The following is a 20,382-nucleotide window of genomic DNA, read 5'->3' on the forward strand; positions in this document are numbered from 1 at the left end:
ACAAGGAAGAGAGCTTGTGGAAATAAGGGGCAGACCCCTCGTTCTTTCCAGGACTCTGAGCAATCATACACTAAAGAGAAGCAGCCTGGCTTTCGCATGGAGCTGGGGAGTGAGTTTAATAGCGGGTGTGTAAACTCGGCACCTCCATGTCACAGCTGGGATTGCCAACAGAAATAACGAAAAACCTCTTTATTTTTAGGTCATGGGAGAAGTAACAGCTGTAGGAGGTATACTTAAGTCAGGTTGAAGTCACTTTTTCCTTATCAGGGAGGATCTCTGGATCGGCACGGTCCATGTTCACTCACTCAGCTGGCAGAGCAGCGCGGATCCCTTGGCGATCCAGTAATCACTGGGCCGCTTGGAGGGTAAGAGGACAGTCACCACGAAGTTGGTTGAATGGCCTAGTAATGGATATGGGGACGGTATTGGTGGGTGTGGGTGGGGTAAAGGCAGAGGTGGAGTGGGGTGGGGGTGGGGTGGGGTGGGGTGGGAGAGAAGAGCTGTCATTTAAAGGTAACCTGTGGATTCACAGAGATAAGACATTGAGAGTCAAGAGACTAATTCCAGACGTGACTGAACCTGAAGATGTTGGGTGTGGTATTCTGAAGGTTCCAGTTTCATGAGATTTTTAGAGACATGCTGCTTTAGGGCCTGCCTGGCTTAGACCTTATAACTTGAGCATGTTTCAGCTTCTGTAGTCTGAAATCTAGGAGTGTTAGGTTGGGATTAAGGCCTGACATTTCAGTGCAATTTAGGGGTATTTAACGGTAGGTAGGGCATCTATTCATGTGGCTGGCCATCCATCCATCCATCCATCCACCCACCCATCTGTCCTTTATTCCATCCTGCACTGGAAGGGTCTTGGGATCCTGAAATGAGTCAGCGTAGTGCCAGGCATTCTGACATCAGTGTCCAGTCATTCAAGTAGGAAAAGTCACTCTTAGTATTCTTTCTGCTACGTGGCTGTCTGAGGGGGTATTGAGAAGACGATACTGTGCTCAGATGGGAACTGCTTGGATTGGTGCTGCTTTCTCAGACTCCATCTGTGAGTGGACGTCAGGGAAGTGTTGTACCCAGAAGAGGGCGCCTCTACCTTCTCCTTCTTTTCATGTCCCATTGAATACCAGGCTTTCTGGTGACACAGCCATGTTCAATGGCAGCCAGTCTAGACAGTATTCCAATGTATTTACTGGTTTTATGCAGTTCAGAAATTTGTCCAAGGCCCTAAGCATCCCGCTGTAAGCTCACATTTCTCTTCTCCATGCTTCTTTGGGTGCCACTGTACTTCCTCACAGGCAATCAGTGCCTGGGGCACACGAAGCCTTCCTTAGATCTGGAGAAGGACTTGGGCTATCACCAAACCCATACAGACACTGTCTGTTTAATCAGAATCAGTTCTCTAGTGGTCAGAAATGCTCCGTGGTTAAGAATATATATATATATATATATATATATATATATATATATGCACCAATGTTAGGAAGCCTTCAGCCACCTCTAACTCCAGCTCTAAGAGGTCTGATGCCCTCTTCTGGCCCCTGTGGGTATGTGCAGGCCAATGTACATACCATTCTCCACCCCACCACCACAAATATACATAGGTGGATCTCTATGAACTGTAGCCCTACCCTGCCCTGCTCTGCCCTGCCCTGTGAATTTGGTGATTTGTTAACTGGGTTCACTGTTCATGTTTGATCATATTCGTTTTTTTCCTCTTTGTGGATAAATGGAAATATAAACACCCCTTTTGTATCTGTCTCATCCTACACATTTCTACACGTCTCCTAGATTATTTTGAAGCAAATACGAGGTGACAACTTCTGCTGCACTTATTTTAGTATGTGTCTTCCACTAGGAAGCATGCTTATATCTGATTGGCTTTTTAGGACATGAGCAGACACTGGCAATTATTACAACCCTTTCATTAGGAGTTAAGCATTTTCAAATTTGGTGGTTAAGCCTCAATGATTTAACTTATAGTTTTTATTGTCTGTATACATGTATGTGTCCGCATGTGAGTAGGTGCCTATTGGCCAGAAGAGGGCATCAAAGGCAAGAGTTACAGGTTGTTGAGAGCCACCTGATGTGGCTTCCAGGAACTGAACTCCAGTCCTCTTCAAGGGCAGCAATTGCCCTTCACTACTGAGCCATCTGTCCAGCGCTAATGTAAGTTTTTGTATGTAATACTAGGTAAGAATCTAAATCTAGTAGAACCACTTTCTCCAGCACCATTTATGAACTATTTTCTCTGTTCCTGACCAACTTTCAATGGTGTTGCTATGGTTTTGGCTTCCTACAGACCCACAGTTGCTCTGGCTCTCCATTCCCATCTCATCAGTTTGTTCAGCCCTGTGGTGATGGGGCACTGTTGTAGCTACTTCGGCTGGATTTGTTAGAAATAGACCCTCTGTTTTATTTTATTCAGAGGAAGTTCTGCTAGTCTTTGTTTTCATTTCATACAAGCATCAGAAGAGTTAGTTCTCTTAACAATTGTATGAGACTGTTTTAAGATTCAGAGATTAATTTGGGAGGGAATTGTGATCCTGATAACATCCAATCTTCCCACTTATGGACATGACTCAGTTTCTCCACTTATTCTGGTTCTGCTGTGTGGACCTTAGGAGCCAAGAGCTACCTTGTTCTCCTTGTTGGGTTTGCTCCTAATCTGAATAACTGTGTTCAGTGGAGCCAGACCTTTTGTTTCTATTTGTTTTTGATGGAACACAGGGATTCTGTTAACAGTTTTTGTTTGTTTGTTGGGAGAGAGGGTCTAACTGTGTAGCCCTGGCTGGCGTGGGACTTACATAGCTCAGGATGGCCTTTAATTCACAGAAATCCACCTGCCCCTGCTTCCTGAATGCTGTGGTAAAATTGTTTGCTACCATGATGGCTGAATTCTGTTACGTTCTTAACATTTTGTCAGTGTTGTTCATTGAACTCGGGGCCTCAAACATACTGAATAAATGCTCTCTACCAAGAATTCTGTTGGTTATAGTAGTTGTTCTTACTACCATTTGTAGTAGACTTTTTTTCTGTAGATTGTTTTTTTTTCACATGATCAATTACATAGGCAAATAATTTTGTTTCTACTTTTCAAATCCAACTTCTCATTTCATGTTCTTATAGGTTTGGCTAAGGTTTTCTGGATAGTGCTGGGGTGCAGTAAGCAGCCGGGCACTGATGGTTAATTTAATCAGTGGTGTTGGTTGCATCTTAATCATTGAGTAGATACCACCGTTGTCTCCAGGTGGATGTGAGCTAGCACACAGAGACCATAGCACCTCTGTTATGAGGTCAGCTTGGCTTTCTACACTGAGACGCTTCCAACAGCCTCCCAGAGGCCATACTGAGTTGCACAGTGACTGCTTAAAGTTTATCCATTTCACACCTGAGACTAACATTGTGTTATGTTGGAACTCTATTATTATTATGATTTACATTACAGTGTAGAAAGGGTTTAAATATATAGTCCCTTTGTCCTGGTTAGTCTTAATTTTCAACTTGACATGGCCTAGAGACACCTGAGAGGAAAGTCCTGATTGAGGAATTGCCTAGATAAGATTGGCCTGTTGGCATGTCAGCAGTGATTATCTTGATTATTAAATGATGTAGGAGGGTCCAACCCACCCTGGGCTATGTTAACCCTAGGCTAGTGGTCCTGGGCTAGGGTATAAGAAAGCTAGCTAAATATAAGCCCGTGGTCAAACCAGCAAGCAGCATTCCTCCATGATTCCTGCTTCCGGGTTCCCATCTTCAGCTCTTGCCCTGACTTCCCACAATGATAGATTGTGACCTGGAAGTATAAGCCAAATAAAGCCTTTCCTCCCCTAAGTTGCTTTTAGTTAGAGTGTTTGATTTAAGTAACACAAAAGAAACTAGCGCACCATCTCTAAAGTAAAGCAGCTCATAAGTTTTGTGTCCGATCTTGTCACCCAAAAATTCATATTCATATCCAGGGAGACAGCAGTATCAGGTGCCCTAACAATTTGCCCTTTCTGGGTAACTGGTGGTTGGAATAGATATGACCTCCACAGATTCATGTGTTTGAATGCTTGGCCCATAGGGAGTGGCACTATTAGGAGGTGTAGCCTTGTTGGATAGGTGTGACTTGTTGGGGGAAATGTGTCACTGTGGAGGTGGGCTTTGAGGTCTCATATGCTCAAGCTATGCCAAGTGTGGGATACAGTTTGCTTCCTGTTGCTTGCAGAACTCTCCAGCCATCTCTCCAGCACCATGTCCGGCTGCATGCTACCTTGCTTCCTGCCATGATGAAAATGAGCTAAACCTCTGAACTGTAAGCCAGTCCTAATTAAATGTTTTCCTTTATGAAAGTTGCCATGTCCATGGTGTCTCTTCACAGCAACAGAAACTCAAATTAAGACAGTAACCATCATTAGGATAAGGGATTCCCCTGACATGTCCAGTAATCCCCCAAGAATTTTCATCATGAATGCTATTCTGTGCACAGTTTGCTCAAACAGTATTCGCTGTGTGTTAGATACTGCCCTGGAGACTCTGCAAATAACCGTGCATGTCTTCCCACGTACCATTTTAAAAAGCATCCCTCCCTCCCACTTGATGAGATCTCCGAATTCAAGAACACAGCATTTCTTTAGTTTTAGGGAACCACCAGCTGTTACTCTTTGCAAATATTCCCTCTCCTGCATTCTTACTTTCTCTTAAGTTGCCTACTAGATAAACATAGAGAATTACAGCTCTTTGCAAATGTCAGATTTTCCCACCACACTGTGCTGTGTTTTGAGGGATTTTTTTCAGCGTATTCTTTAGCAGTCTTTTTCTTTTTGAAAAAGTTATTGTTCTTTTAAAGAAACTACACTGGTGTGTGTGTGTGTGTGTGTGTGTGTGTGTGTGTGTGTGTGTGTGTGTATGTGTGTGTGTGTGCACCTGCATGTAACATGACATAGATGTGGGGAGTCAGAGGACAACTTGCAGGATTAAGTTCTCTCCTTCTATCATGTGAGTCTTGGGGACCAAACTCAGGTTGTCAGGCTTGGTGAAAAGAGCCTTTACCAGCTGAGCCATCTCACTGGTCCGAAGGCTCTCATGTTTATCTGTAGAGATGGTTTTCTTTCTCTCTGCCTCCCTGTGAGGACTGCATCACTGGTCCATTCAGTTTATTGTTAAACCCCTTTTGTGTGGTAGGGCAGATTTTATTTGCGAGGGGGTGCTCTCAGTGCCTGTTCAGTCCATCATTTTGGAACTGCAAGTCTCCGCCCATTAAACTCTGTTTTCTACTCCTTAGGTTCTAAGAGAAACAAACACTAAGTTTATGATATCCATGTGTCCCCAGTGTTATTGCAAACATTATTTCAACAGTTAAAAGTGTATTCTTTTATTTTTATTTACTTACATGTGTGTGTGTCTATGTGGGGGTATGTGCACATGAGTGTACATGCCTGAAGAGGCCAGAAGAGGGAGTCAGATCTTCTGGAGTTGGAGTTACAGCTAACATCAGCGCTAGGGATGGAATTCCAGTCCTCTGTAAGAGCAGTAAGTGATCTTAACTGCTGAGTCATCTCTCCAGCACAGGCACTCCCATTTTAAATCTGGTTAATTGGACCAATTACTTTCTTAGTGTGTTACAGCTAGCATTTTTTTTTCAGAGTTCACTTATTTTTTTCACTTCTGGGCATTGAACCCAGTACTTTCCATGCCAGGCAAGTATTCTATAACCAAGCTTCATTCCCAGCCGAGCAGTGTGTGTGTGTGTGTGTGTGTGTGTGTGTGAGAGAGAGAGAGAGAGAGAGAGAGAGAGAGAGAGAGAGAGAGAGAGAGACAGAGACAGAGACAGAGAGAGACAGAGTGAGACAGAGTGAGACAGAGAGACAAGACAGAGAGAGACAGAGTGTCATAGATCAGGCTAGTCCCACAAAGTTGCTAAATAGTTGAAGATGATCTTGAACTTCTGATCTTCTTGCCTTGACCTAGAGTGCTGGGATTATGGGCACATACCACCACACCTAGTTTTACACAGTGCTGAGGACTTTACACAGGACTTTGTGCCTTTGTGCATGCTGGGAAAGCAATTTACTAACTGAGTGACCAGCATTTGCTATGCAGGCCATGATGGCCTTGAACTCACAGGTTGCCTGCTTATGCTGGGATTAAAGGTACGGGCCACCATGCCCAGAAGTATTTGGGTTTTGATTGAGGTTTTTATTTAGTTATTACCTATTTATTTACTTTTATGTATGTGGGTGTTTTGCTTGCTTGCTTGTCAGTGTGGCTCATGTGTACAGTGCCCCTGTCAGCCAGAAGAGAGCACTGTATGCTCTGGAACTGAAATTACACGTGGCTATCAACCACTTGTGGGTGATGAGAATGAAACCTGGGTTCCTAAGTGCTCTGAACTGTGGAGCCGTCTCTCCAGCCCCGTGTACAAATCTTAAGAACATGCTCACCTGTGGTGGAAAGTGTTCCTGCCCGGGCTCCTGTTTTGTAGAGCGGAGAGTGGTAGAGTGTTTGGATTGGCTCATAGTTTTGTTGTGGTTCAAAATGAACTACAGGCAGCATAGGGTTCATCTGTCCTGGCAATGCGTCTTCTATGACCATCTCATCGTCATCCCACCGAGAGGCATCCATGAACATCCCATGAACAAGAACTCCATCATCAGGAGAGGGCAACTGAAAGATACTCGGGAGTTTAGGGGTCAGTGAAGGAGGAGGGATTAACAGTTTGAGTCACTGCCTGTGTCCTGCCTCTTCAACAAGTACCTCTAAAAATAGTAGTTTCTATCCCTGCATTTTAGAGAGGAGTGCCCTAAAGATCTGAGAGGTAGGTCACCCTGACCCTCAGTTTAGTACTGAATTTGATGCTGTCCATGCCCTAGTAGAATGCAGAATTGGGAATGCTCCTGGAAAACCCAGTTATGGTGACTTTAGACTATCTGACATTATGAGTAATGGCTTTCCTTTCCCTCTTGAGAAGCAGAGGGAGGTAAGGGCTGGAATTACCATGTATTCTCATCAAGGCTCCTGGAAGATCTGGATGCCCTTCTAGAAGATAGATATATATCTGCAATACTATTTGAAGAGTATACAAACCATTAAGACTGCTCCCATAGCACACCCCTCTTATTTATTTACTGTGGTTACAGTTAGAAGGGGCATGAGGGCAGAATTTCAGTTCTGCCAGGAGGGGGCTGAGTGGTTGCTGTAGACACATTTAGTCTATAATATTATAGTGGATTATTGCTAGTGAACTTTGTGTTGACTATGTGACACAGGCCACTTCATTCTTTGAGTCCTGTCACCAGCCCCATTTTATAGATGGGAACACCAAAGCTCAGACATGTGAGCAATTGTTTCCGAATATGTGACTGGTGAAAAGTAGAGCCAGGATTCAAACTCAAGTTTGTTTCGTCTGGAAACTCTGTTTTTAATGTGTTATTATACTGCCTCTGTAACAGGAGACCATTGCTGTCTGAATCGAAATACTATAGATTTATGCAGAAGAACATTTCTGTAAATTGCACTACATTGAGAAGCACCCATTCAGTTGCTGCTGAGGAGCTGGCCTCAGGGTATGAGTGCCACCCTCCCCTCCCACTCTTGCAAATGGGGGCGGTGGGACAGGGGAGACTGGCTGAAGTCTCCACTGACAGTGGGATAGAAGTTTTCTATATAATCAGGTGGGCGATACCTCCAGGTCCATGGGCAGTTCTTCTCCAAAATGAATGTCCTTGGCAGCTTCTATGACCTCGGCTTGATCTCGGTAGACTGGAACCATGTTATACTTGAAATTTAGCTCATCTATAGGCAAATTATATTTCCGAGCATGGTTCTGAAGAGTTCCTGAAAGTACAAGTAATGGAGAGTCCTTTAAAGCACATTGCTGCTTCACACATACTGTGTCCTCCCATTCACCCAGGCCGTGCTAGCATCGGGGGATCTTCCTTTCCATAGAAACCCTTATCGGGGCCCGGTGGGATGACTCGGCAGGTGAAGGCACTTGCTGCCCAGCCTGATGATCTGGGTTTGATCCCCAGAACCTACACTGTGGAAGGAGAGAGCCAACTCTAGCAAGTTGTCCCCTGACCTCCACATTTGTCTTTCTCCAAATGAACAAATAGATGCAAGGAAAAATAACTAAAAAGAAACTCAAGCCATTAACACTCTACATGGAATTAGTTCATAGAGCATAGAAGACTGGATCATGCTGGGGGCAGGGTGATTAAGGACCATGATGAAGAAGATGCAGCTGGAGGGATGGCTCAGTGGTTAAGGGCAATTGTTACTCTAGCAGAGACCAGAGATCAGTTCCCAGTATCTACATCAGGCAGCTTACAACCACCTATATAACTCTAGTGCTAGGGGAATCCAACAGTATCTTCTGGCCTCCACAGGCATTTGCACCCCCCACCCCCCCCCACACCTATAGAACAAACAAGCCAGGTATAGTGGCAAACACTTTTAAATTTAGCACTTGGGAGGCAGAGACAGGCAGATTTCTGTAATTTCAAGGCTAATCTAGGCTACATAGTGAGTTCCAGGATAGCCAGGGCTACATAATGAGACTCTGTCTCAAAAAACCCAACGAACCAGCCAACCAATCAACCAAACAAGCAAGCAAAAACAAAAACCCAAACAAAAAAATCACCAATAAGTCCCACACTAAAAACAAACAGACTAAGATTCAAGGGTCCTGCCCTTCTGTGAGAGAGACAAACTAGGGAGAACGTTTTAGTTTAGTCTCTCTAACTTCAGGATTTTGTCCAGGTTGCTTCTCCAGACTGTTCATCAGGGAATAGGAATGAGACAAATTGAGGATTGGGTGTTCAGAGCCCCAGGGTCTGGGTCCCTCAGGAACTCTCCAGCCAAATCGGATAGAACTGATGAAGGGATATCAGTCAAGAGTATTGTTTTAGGCTGGGCATGTTGCTCATTTGGTAAAGTGCTTGCACAAATCTCTGGGTTCAATTCTCAGCACTGTCTAAAACTGGGGTAAGGTGGCCGGCCTATGCATGTAGGATTAGAAACTCAAGGTCATCCTTGACTGTACAACGAGGTCAAGGCCATGTGGTCTACAGGAGACCCTGCCTTAAAATAGAAAGTGCCTTTTAGACAGAGGAGACTGCTCAGAGCTGGGGCATGTGCAGGGGGACAGCAGTTGAAACTCTTGAAGGAGGGTTCGGGATGGGAGAGTTGTGTTGCATGGGGAGTTGAACCCAAAGCTATTTATTCATGGATTTAGCCTAAATCAAACCCATGCATAGATAACCTGAGAGGGGCAAGGATTAGCTTACCAGGGAGCATCTATCTTCCCCCACCCCCTCAGCCCTGTGGTGGAGGAAGAGTAATCCTAGATTGCCCTAGTTCAGCAGGGCCAGTCAGGCCATCGACAGCCATACTATTCCCCAGCTCCTGTGCATGGAACAAACCACAACCTTTCCTGGAACTCTTTCCTAGGGGAGGCAACAGTACCTGTGAGAAATCCTTGAGGGAAGAAGAACCCGGAAATCCAGAAGGACTTGGGCTGTCCTCTTTTGAGCCACAGCTAAGGGAGAGACATGATTTTATGAGGTGGAATGGGCCATCTCAATCAGAGCTGTGTTGAGAGGAGAGGGTGGCATCTAATCGAATCCTGAGTTACCCTCTGTCCCGTGTTACTGCTGGTCCATTCCTCTTGTCACCTACCAGCCTTGACTACCAACCTGGAACCTTGCGGGGACAAGAGGCTGGGGCAGTCGAGGCACATTTGTTTTGCACCTTACAGTGGGGCCATACACTGCAGCTAAAGCCTCAGGAAGGGCCTGAAGTTGAAAACATATATATATATATATATATATATATATATATATATATGTGCCTAGGGAACATGGCATCGTGACCTACTTAAGACTTTCAAAGTGAAGTCATACCACGAGGTTCTGTTTCTCTGGAATCAAATTTGATTCCTGACAGTTGCTACTCAGAACTCCCTCAGTAGTTTAGGGCCAGCCACTCTGTCAAACCCATCAAACCCACACCAGTGAAATCTCCCGTACATCCACGAATGCAGTCCTCAAAATAAGGTCTTTGACCCATGATCCCAGCGGCTTCAGAGATGGGTAGGCTGTGTTAGACCAAAGAGAGGGAACCTGGTTGTTGAGGAAACTCTGATACACTTTTTCCATTTCTTCAGACATCACCACGAGTCCAGCAATGGCTTTGTTGAGTGTTTCTAGAGAAATCTGAGAGAACAAAAAGGATGGGTGGGTGCACATTACAGGCTTGATTATCGGGGGTGGGGGGGTGGGGTGGGGTGGACAATGTGTATGACCGAACACGTGCGTGTTCATGCATGTGACAAAAGACAGTCTCAGGGATCACTTCTCAGGCATTGACTAGCCAGTGCTTTTGACCACCGGGCCATCTTTCCAGCCCCTAACAGTAATTCTAAATATATAAGGCAGGCCACTGAGGAGCTTAAGGGTTTGTAATTTCACACATTCACACAGCCCCTGTTAGAATAAGGGAATTCTGACACAGTCTGTGTCTGAGGAGTCAGTACAGCCAAACAGAAGCTTAGAAACGATAGGACGAAGATTCCAAGCACACTCATGTTCTTAGATCGTTCTCTACCCGGCTTGACTACCCAGTAGCAATAATGGAGGGAAGCTTTCATACATGTATTAACTTCAGGAGATTGTTGAATCGGTCCACTTCCTGGCCAAGGACGGTGGTCAGAGAGTCCAGGCGGCCTTGAGGGTCCTTGACGAAAAGGCTCTCGGAAGCTCCCTCCATATGCAGGGCTTCTGAAACACACACAGTTGGCTTCTCAGACCAGACACTCTTAATTTCCATCCACACAACACTGCTACCATCGTGCGCTTCTCCTTTAAATTTTACTTATTATTGTTGTGTTTTCATATGATGTGTGATGCAGGCGCATGCATGCTGTGCCATGTGGGGGTCAAAGGGCAACTTTGAGGAGTCAGTTCTCTCTTTCCATCTTCACATGAGTTCTGGGGATTGGACACAGGTCCTCAGACATGCCAGATGAACTCTTTATCTGCTGAGCCTTCTCACTGGGCCTGGCTTCTTGCTACATATTTTCTTTCTAAAGCTAATTTCTCTCATTACTTAAGCAAGAACTTAAAATTGACAACATTTTTTAAAAAATGTATAAGTCTTTGATTATCCACCTGTGTTTACACAGAAGTAGTCACAAAATAATAGGGCTTAAATTAATGGAAATCATGGAAAAATATGTGTGCATCAGAGAGGGAGGGAGGGAGGGAGACAGAGAGAGATAGACAGAGAGAGAAAGAGAGAGAGAGAGAGAGAGAGAGAGAGAGAGAGAGAGAGAGAGTGAGAATCAGTATTTTCCCTCTCGTCATGGTGGCATGCATCTTCTATGAAAATTGAACATTGGCTTGGACACAGGTAGGTAGATCACAAGAGACACTGACTGGGACAGTGTGGAGGGAAGGCATACTTGTGCCCAGGTAATGGGCAGCCCACCCCCTTTCTGGGTAAGCATGGGGGAAGAGCTGAGAGGACGCGAGTGAAGTGGAGGTCAGTGTGCCCGTGGAACCTGCAGGTCTGAGTGAGGGGCTGCTGTGGTCAGTCTCCACTGTGGGTGTGGAGGCATGGCAGGCAGGCAGGCTTAAGAAAATACATTCAAGGGGTTGGGCAGAGGGTCAGTGGATAACGGTGCCTGCTGCCAACCCTCCTAACTTGAGTTCAGTCCCTGAGTCACACCTAGTTAAAGGGAGAGAACCGACTTCTACAAGTCATCCTCTGACTTTACACAAAATACATTTCGCTTTGGCAGAATGAGAGGCAGAGCTCTGAATATCCTGGTGGCAAATGCTACCTACCAAGTTGATGGCTTAGTTGACAAGTGACAATCCAGAGACCAGAGGACCCAGTCCTCTTCCAACCCCTACTGGCCCTTGAATATGAGTGTGTAAATCTTGGTCTTCTCTGTAGACCTGTACCGTTTCCAGGAAAGGGAGGGTTGGGAGTGGGAGACAGAGCCTCACAGCGACTTGAGTTTATCCCAAGTTACTGAGCATCACTAAAAGACTGGCGTCAAACTGGAGGGAGAATGATATGTACTTCCTACCCCAGTCCTACAAAATGGAGGTCCAGATGAGCCACATGGGCTAGGACGAAGGAAAGGACTGTTGTTTTCCTTGAATGTCTGTGGCTAGTGTGAGCACGTAAGGGGTTCCCAAGATAGACCATACACACACTGGATTCCTTCCTAAGCATTCACAGTTTGGCTGCTGGAGGAACATCACTCAGCAGGGTGTGGGTCAGCCTGATCTCTCTGGACCACAGAGCCATGGCTACACGAGTCTTACTATTCCCTCGGGGGAGCATTTCAAGACCCCAAGTTCTTTGGTGGAGCTGATGGGACCTCCTGTTTTCCATCTTGGCAGATGGCCTGCTTCTCATTTCACAGGAAAAGCATAAGCTCCATGAAGCGCAGAGAAGTCTGCTTTCCATTTCACAGTGTACATGTGAGCTTTACGAAGCATGGAGAGAAAATCTCCTCGGCCTCAATGGGATTTGGGGAAAGTCCACTGTCTCTGCTGTCCCTCATCTTTGCATCGTTTCCACTTTCCTCCACATTGTATTTATTTAGAAGAAACTGCTCCCCAGTTTAACTGACAGTTTTCTTCAGCGTTAACAGAACTGTCCCTTGTGTGTTGGGGGAATGACAGAATCATTCTTGGGGTCACATGGCTCCTTTTCACCTGGAGGCCTTTAGAGTATTGTCAGGACTCTGTCATGGGTTCTTTTTCTCTACCTCAGTTTTCTTTCTGTTGTTACAATATCACTTCCAGCCATGAACAATTGATCTAGGGATGTAAAAATACTGTCAGTCTCAGGGAAGTAGGAGAAGAATAGCTCTCTTGGGGTCATTCAGGAAGATTCCATAAATCACCAGCAAATCAGGTTAAAGTAACGTAGCCATTTCTCCGGAATGAAGAAAATACTGAGGTGGATTCTAGAACAGGATTCTAATAATACTTTAAATGATGATGGAAACGGCCCCATCTGTGCTGTCCAAGACATAAGCACTTAAAACACTTAGTGAACAAAGAACTCAATGTCAAAATTCAAGGTTAACAAGTTGCCAGCAGCTACTGTCTTGGACGCCACAGGACCAGAGACCTTAGAACCAGAGCTCAGAGCAAAGGCTGGCTGAAGTTGTGTGGGCTGTAAGCCAAGTGGCCCCTCATGGTCCTTGCAGGTGGGCTGTTGGTGTGCAATATATTTCTAGCCATAAATGGAGAACTCTGTATGAGGCGAGCTCTCCAGGGGAAGAAAATCTATGAGACAAATTAAGCCTCCACATCTGCTTACCATTCAGTTCTTCGAGTTTATTCCTAAAGCTCTTGTTATGGGTAGATGCCAGCAAGCATTTATTACCTGGAACTCTGCTACGAATTGAATGCACAAGCTCCTGGACAATTTCATCATTGCTTTTCCCCTCGCCACCCGAGGAGGACCTTGGCTGGACCTCAAGGATGGTGGTGATTAGGGTGTTGGTCTCTTTGTACTGTAGTGGTGGGAAGAGACAGAACAGGGAAGATGGAGTCAAGATGACGTTTGTCCTGTGCATTGTTCACATATAGGAATAAAGCAAGTTTTCAAAGACAAAGGTACTAATTCAATTGCTGTTAGAATACAATATGAGGGCTACTCTCTTAACCAAGTTGTAAATTCTTTTTTTACATTAAGAAAATTGTGTGTGCATATGCCATGATGTGTAAATGGGGGTCAGAGGGCAACCTGCAGGAGTCGGTCTCTCCTTCCACCTTGTGGGTGTTCGGGATGGAGCTCCTGCCATTAGACTTACTGGCAGCTGTCTTGAGCCACTGAGCTATCTCACCAGCTTGCTCTCAGTCAAAATGTGAGTGTGTAGTGCCATTGATTACACATACGATGCTAGTCATCAGATCTCTAGACCTATTCATCTTCCCTGACCAAGATCTTACGTCCATTGATTAGAAAGGACGGGGAAAGCTGCTTCATCATCAGTAATCACCTCATTGATTTTGCCCAGCACAGACACAATCAGTGGCCTTGGTCTGCATCTCTAGCTTGGACTTTCCAAGCTTAGCAAAGCATTTCAGCTCCTTCTCTCCTGGCTCTGTGACAGAATGACACATGGTCTCCCATGGAGATCTGGACACCCTTGAGCTTGGACTGGAAGCTCAGCAAGTTTCCACTTTAGCTGGCTTGGCTCAACTGTGTCTTTATGTCTTTCTTCCCCACAGGATAGAAAGACCTTTCCAGTAGGGTGACAGACCCAGCAGCCGTGTGGACACAAGCCTGCCTCTTCCACTTCTGTCCACATGGTCCTTCAAGAGCAGACCATCCTTGCAGCAGTGAGTGGCTCTAAGGAGAGCTTGTCAGGCATGACTCAACAACCAACAGCACTCCTTGTCCGGCAGAATCCGACACATGGAGTGGCAGCCTTAGCATCCAGCTGGTTGTTGTCAGCTTTTCTTCGGAGAAACAATAAGTCCATTCTCAGAACAACTCATTCTCCCTCCTGTTCCTCCTGTTCAGGCTCAGTTTCAGAAAGGGACAGTTTGGCAGTGCACTGGGGTGACAAAGCTGGACTCAGACAGCAGAGGGGGCTGCTGATACACACTCGGAACCTCAGATCTGCTCCTTCCTGCCCTGTTCTGTCCTTTACTAGTTTCTACTAAGTATTTATTTAAATATAACTTGCGGTGTGGATTGGAGGCTGGTAAGCCTTTGTTCTATGTCTAAAGTTGCTATTTCATAACGGTCCACTTTGATACAAAGATTTTCTCTAGGTAAAGGCAACTTGCAAACAGATAGAAGATCATTTTCAAATCTTCCCCTTCCTTTCTAAAAGCAGCATGTAACAGTTCTCTCACAAAAGAAGGCTTTCTAGTGTCTGGAGAAAGGAAGCTCTCTTCCACGGTGATTTGGAGAAGAGAAATGTTGGCAAAACCCAGTAATCTTGCTGTGGGTGGTGGCACGTGCCTGTAATCTCAGCACTCGGGAGGCAGAGGCAAGAGAATCTCTGTGAATTTGAGGCCTGCCTGGTCTGCATAGTGAATTCTAGTAAAGCCAGGGTTGTGTAGAGAGACTCTGTCTAAAAACAAACAAACAATCTCCAATTGTCTTCCCCAGGGAAGAGCACACTTCTACCAAATGCTCAGCCTTGAAAACACATGCCTGTGACATTATACAGCATTATACAGACTGAGCAGATTGCATTTATGTATTTAGGAACACAGACACAGACACAGACACAGACACAGACACAGACACACACACACACACACACACACACACACACACACACACACATACCCCACTACCAACAAGAACAATTAAAGAAAAAGGGCCACTGATTTGAAAGAGATAAAGGGGATGGTGCATAAGAAGGCTTAAAGAGGGGCTGGAGAGATGGCTCAGTGGTTAAGAGCACTGGCTGCTCTTCCAGAGGTCCTGAGTTCAATTCCCAGCAACCACATGGTGGCTCAACAACTGTCCGTAATGAGATGTGGTGCCCTGCATGCAGGTGTACATGCAGGCAGAACACTGTATACATAATAAATAAATAAATCTTTAAAAAAAAAGAAGGCTTAAAGAGAGGAAAAGGAAGAAGGAAATGACATTATTCTATCATAATCTCAAAGAACAACAATAATAAAAAAGACACAAAGAATCTGTATTTTGCTCTGACCGCCCTACATCCTTGAGTCACTTTCCTGCCACTGCCTTCCCGAGTTTAACATAACACCAAGCCCTCCCAAGCTTTCTTTCCTTTGTCCTCGCCCCCTGTCTGCTGTCCTCCCTCTGTCATTTAGGACAAGCGGTCAGAGGTCAGAGGTCAGAGTGAAGTAAATAGAAGGTTTAGCCATAAGTGTATTTTCTTGAAAGCAGAGCAAGGGAAACCATGACACAGCACGTTAATGCCCTGCTGAGTGAAGCAGTACCATTGTTGGCAAACATGAAATCAGGCGTCAGAACACTGACCTCTGGGGGTGCTTTCTGGAGATTCCAGTGTTGTTAGATTCCTCGATACCGAGGTAGATGTCACCTTATTTCTTTTGGTTTTTCGAGACAGGGTTTCTCTGTGTAGCCCTGGCTGTCCTGGAACTCACTTTGTAGACCAAGCTGGCCTAGAACTCAGAGACCCATCTGCCTCTGCCTCCTGAATGCTGGGATTAAAGGTGTGCACCACCCACCGCCTGGAGAATTCACCTTCTAACACGAATACAGGCAAAACTCAAGTTGAAAAGAAAGATGATCTTCCCCCCTTGGCCTCTTCAATGAGAATCTAATCCTTGACCATTAGAGATGTCTGGAGTCCTCAGAGACAGACGTCTGCTCGTTACAGGTACCTGAGATGGCATGATGAAGCTGGGCCATGTGAGGGCCTCATGTGGTGACCACCTACCATAAAATTATTTTTGTTGCTAGTTCATAGCTGTAATTTTGCTACTGTTATGAATCATAATGTAAATATCCATGTTTTCCAATGGTCTTAGGTGACCCCTGTGAAAGGGTCATTCGACTCTCAAAGGGGTCATGACCCAGATTAGAATCACTTGCTTTGGAGCCAGTGCTGTGGTCTGGTACCTTGATTACTTTGAGAGAGCAAGGTTAATTATCTTCATTGGATATTTGCTCACAGGATCTGAACCAAGGGGCTGAGAAGAGACACGTTGGGCATTTAGAACTGTACTGTTCTGATATAACCATGTATATCCATAACTTTCATGTAACAGGAGCCAAAGGTGTTCAGTAAGGTGGGAGAAGGGCAGGAAAAGGGAATACACATACATATACACAGACAGCCAGACAGATACACACACACACACACACACACACACACACACACACACACACACACACACGTGCGTCTTAGGATTCGGTGAAGACCATGTTTAGTTACATTAATTTTTCTTGAGGCCGTGAGCATTAGAGATTAGCATTTTCATCTTTTCAGAGTATGGAGCCAGAAGGATTCTGGCCACTGTGGGAAGTGAGTCTCATTAAAGACTCCAAAGGCACCAGAATGAGTTGAAACCATTGCTGAAAGAAAGGTTAGCCAGTCTCTTATTTTTCCCCTGAAGGCATTGTAACTCACAGAGCTGTGAGGGCAGGAGTAATACCTTGAGTTTATATATACACTATAAATATGTATTTTAAGCAGAAAGATGACATACCTGGAAAGCTAGGTTGGCATTTTCATGCATTCCAAAAATTTCTGGGTCATCTATCAAAGGCAGACCTTCAATGTAGTCCTTAAACTCTTGGAGGCTGTCAGCCAAGGGGGAAAAATAGATGCCTGTCAATAAAAAGCAGAGAGGACAGATGTGTATGAATTGGATCAGCACTGGCTTGCCTGGTCCTTATTTTAATTAAAAAATTATCTGTATGTTTGTGTCTTCCCATGGGTAGGTACATATGAGTGCATGTGCCTGTGGGGACCAGAGAGAGAGAGTGCTGGAGTTATAGGTGATGGGTGCTGGGGACAGAATGCATGTCCTCTCCAAGAACAGGCTGTGCTCTTAACCATTCATCCCTTGTTACACTAATTTTTCTTGGGGCCTTGAGCATCAGATTAGCATCATGGTCTTTTCGGAGTATGGAGTTCAGAAGGGTTCTGGCCACTCTTGAAAGTGAGTCTCATTAGGGGATTCAAATTTATGCTCATGTTAGAAACTGTCTTTGCATTGATTTGATAAATAGAGTCATCAAATCAAAGGCTACATTTGCAAATGTTGAAATCTAGCATCACTGTCTTTTCCCTAACGATGACAAGACATACAGTTGACTTGAAGCAGTGTCTAGCAACTTAACCGTATGAGCCTTTGTGAGCTTGCACGGTAGTAATCAGATTTCTCTTTCCAAGGAACTGACACCCAAGGCCATTGATCTATTTACTGTCTGACTCCAAGTGAGTTACCTCCAATTCATACATCTTCATTAATCAATATTTGGCCATGGAAGTGTTCTCTAATTATATTAAAGTACATCAATCCATATCTCTGAAAAAATGCATTTAGATATAATACAATCAAATTTAATATGAAACAAATTCAACGAGGTTGCTAGATAATATACAATATTGTGTTCTTGACACCAAACCAGCTTTGACAGTGTCAAATGTGGGGATGGGATACCTCCCCACCTTGTAAAACTGAAGGATGCTGTCTGAAGCTTCTGGGGAAGGGACTTTCTGCATAAAAGTCACTTACCTGATTCAGAGTATTTGTAATTAGCTTCCAGTGTTTCAGGAGAGAAAAATCTTTTCAAGACAGTCCGAAGGCATCTCTGATCCCAGGTGTCGGTCACTCTCCCGCCATAGGTGATTTCACCTGCAAGGGAGCTTGCGTTTTAAAATACATTACTATTTATTTTTCCCATTAATAAACAGACCCAAATTCTAATAGGTTTATTCATATGGACAATTAGTTGGTATTGAAAGTAATTGCTTTGCCCCCCCTTTTTTTTTAACGAATCCACTTCTACTTATTTACTTTTCATTAGTTTAAATCTGGGAAGGGCATAACATCACACAGATTCAGTGACCAGTGGCCTTTGCAGGAAGGTTGCTTTGGAATTTGGCATGAACCATGCCACTGTTTCTATGGGCCTGGGTTACTTTACCACAGGTCACTCTAGTTTTATTTGGTTTGCCACCAGGAGTCACTGTGTTGTTTTTGGCTTTATACACATAAGCACGTCTCTTGCCCAAGCAGAATTCAGTTTCATCTCCGGCATAAACACCTTCAATTTTAAGAAGAGCTGTGTGCTCTCTGGTTCCAGAGACCCTGCTTATCGTCAGTAAAACTGGCCTTGCAGCACAGCCTATCAGACATATTTATCTGTTAGAAGTCCTGTTCCCAGCAGGCCTCCACAGGCGCCAAGATAGCAGTTGCTATGTCTCTCTAACAAACCCATTTTTTAAAAAGCAGAAAAAATCTACCATGTATGCTCTTCTAATTAGTTTACTTTATTTTTTTAAAAAATTATGTGTATGTATGTGAACCTGTCGGAGTTTAGATGCACTACATGCATGCAGGAGCCCACTGAGGCCAGAAGAGGGCATCAGATCTCTTGGAACTGGAGTTAAAGGCCTTTGTGAGCTCCTGTGTCAGTGCTGGGAACTGAACCTGGGTCCTCTCTAAGTGCAATGAGTGCCCTTAACCACTGAACCATCTCTTCAGTCCCACAATTTTATTTTTTCAAATAACAGAAATTAAAGCTATTGGGTTCTACTGAAGGATTTCTTTCTTTTCCTTTCTTTCAGAAGTTCTTGAGTGTTGACCCCCCAGTGACTGTCAGATTCTAAAATGTACTCACTTTCCATGAAACATTGCTTTTGCTTGAGTTCATTAAGAAAACGGACATCACATTTGTAGAAAGATAGTCAATCTGTATACACCTCATAAATTATCAAGCCAGGAAGGAAAGATGGATCCAAAATGAAAGAAAGAGCTTGTCTATCAGAGATTAAATCAGGGGGAATTGAAATTTATGGTCGCACTGTCTTTTTCTCCAGAGATGCATCACCCAGCATGCTTCAGTGTCGCTCCAAAAACACGAGCAGGAATGGACCACATGGAATGATTTTTAATGTTAATGTAGTACCTTGGGAAAATTCTAGATCCATTGGCACAATTTGCTATTTATCACTGCAGTGTTCCCAGGGTAGATGTAAGACTTTAACATACTGACTCATCTTAAATATTTAAAGTAGTGGCTGGGGCTTAGGAGATGGCTGTCAGTAGAGTGCCTGCTGTACAAGCATGAGAAGCTGAATCTGGATCCCCAGCATCTGCATAAGAGCCTGGCCTTGTGTCTCTGCTCCCAGTACTGGGGGTGAGGGCAGACACAGGTGGGTCCCTGGAGTTCATTGGTCAGTCAGCTTAGCCAAACAGTGAGCTTCAGTGAGAGACCCTGCCTCAAAGAGTAAGGTGAAAACCTACCAGTGGTCACAGCCCCAAAGAGAAATGGCTCTACCTTCCCCTGGAAGGCATGGGAGGGAAGAAGGGATGTGGATCTGATTAAGATACATTGGATATGTATATGAAATTTTCAAGTAATAAAAAAATTGGTTGATCAACATACTGAATATTTACTTCTAGATTTTACATGTACACACATGTACAATCACACACATGGGTATGTACATACATAACACACACACACACACACACACACACACACACACACACACACACACACACACACGATGTCTGGTATTATTGCTACTGGAGAGCAATGTCTCCCCAGTGTTCTATGTGTAAATATTCTCATGACATGTTTATCACTGTTGTAAGTTCACAAAGGGGACATCAGTTGTCATTGCCAACATTAAAGACTGGGGGAGGACACATTCTTCACAGGGGCCAGGCAGGG

The 20,382-nt window shown here is 44.6% G+C and overlaps 1 protein-coding gene and 1 pseudogene across 1 annotated transcript in view; both read right to left on the reverse strand.

Moving 5' to 3' along the window:
• Window positions 1-297: 297 nt before the first annotated feature.
• The window catches only part of Dnah6 (dynein axonemal heavy chain 6), a 192,975-nt gene continuing 172,890 nt past the window's right edge, over window positions 298-20,382 (reverse strand). Inside the window, exons 69-77 of the mRNA XM_027429458.2 lie at window positions 18,216-18,335; window positions 17,181-17,302; window positions 13,390-13,519; window positions 10,630-10,757; window positions 10,008-10,193; window positions 9,445-9,517; window positions 7,664-7,815; window positions 6,423-6,645; window positions 298-401 (exon numbers count right to left, since the gene is read on the reverse strand). Coding sequence (XP_027285259.1) covers window positions 298-401; window positions 6,423-6,645; window positions 7,664-7,815; window positions 9,445-9,517; window positions 10,008-10,193; window positions 10,630-10,757; window positions 13,390-13,519; window positions 17,181-17,302; window positions 18,216-18,335 — 1,238 coding nt within the window. The remainder of the gene's footprint in view (window positions 402-6,422; window positions 6,646-7,663; window positions 7,816-9,444; window positions 9,518-10,007; window positions 10,194-10,629; window positions 10,758-13,389; window positions 13,520-17,180; window positions 17,303-18,215; window positions 18,336-20,382) is intronic.
• On the reverse strand, window positions 18,509-18,839 carry LOC107979071 (annotated as a pseudogene).

This window comes from Cricetulus griseus, chromosome 8 (genome assembly GCF_003668045.3).
Source record: "Cricetulus griseus strain 17A/GY chromosome 8, alternate assembly CriGri-PICRH-1.0, whole genome shotgun sequence".
NCBI classification, from domain to species: domain Eukaryota; kingdom Metazoa; phylum Chordata; class Mammalia; order Rodentia; family Cricetidae; genus Cricetulus; species Cricetulus griseus.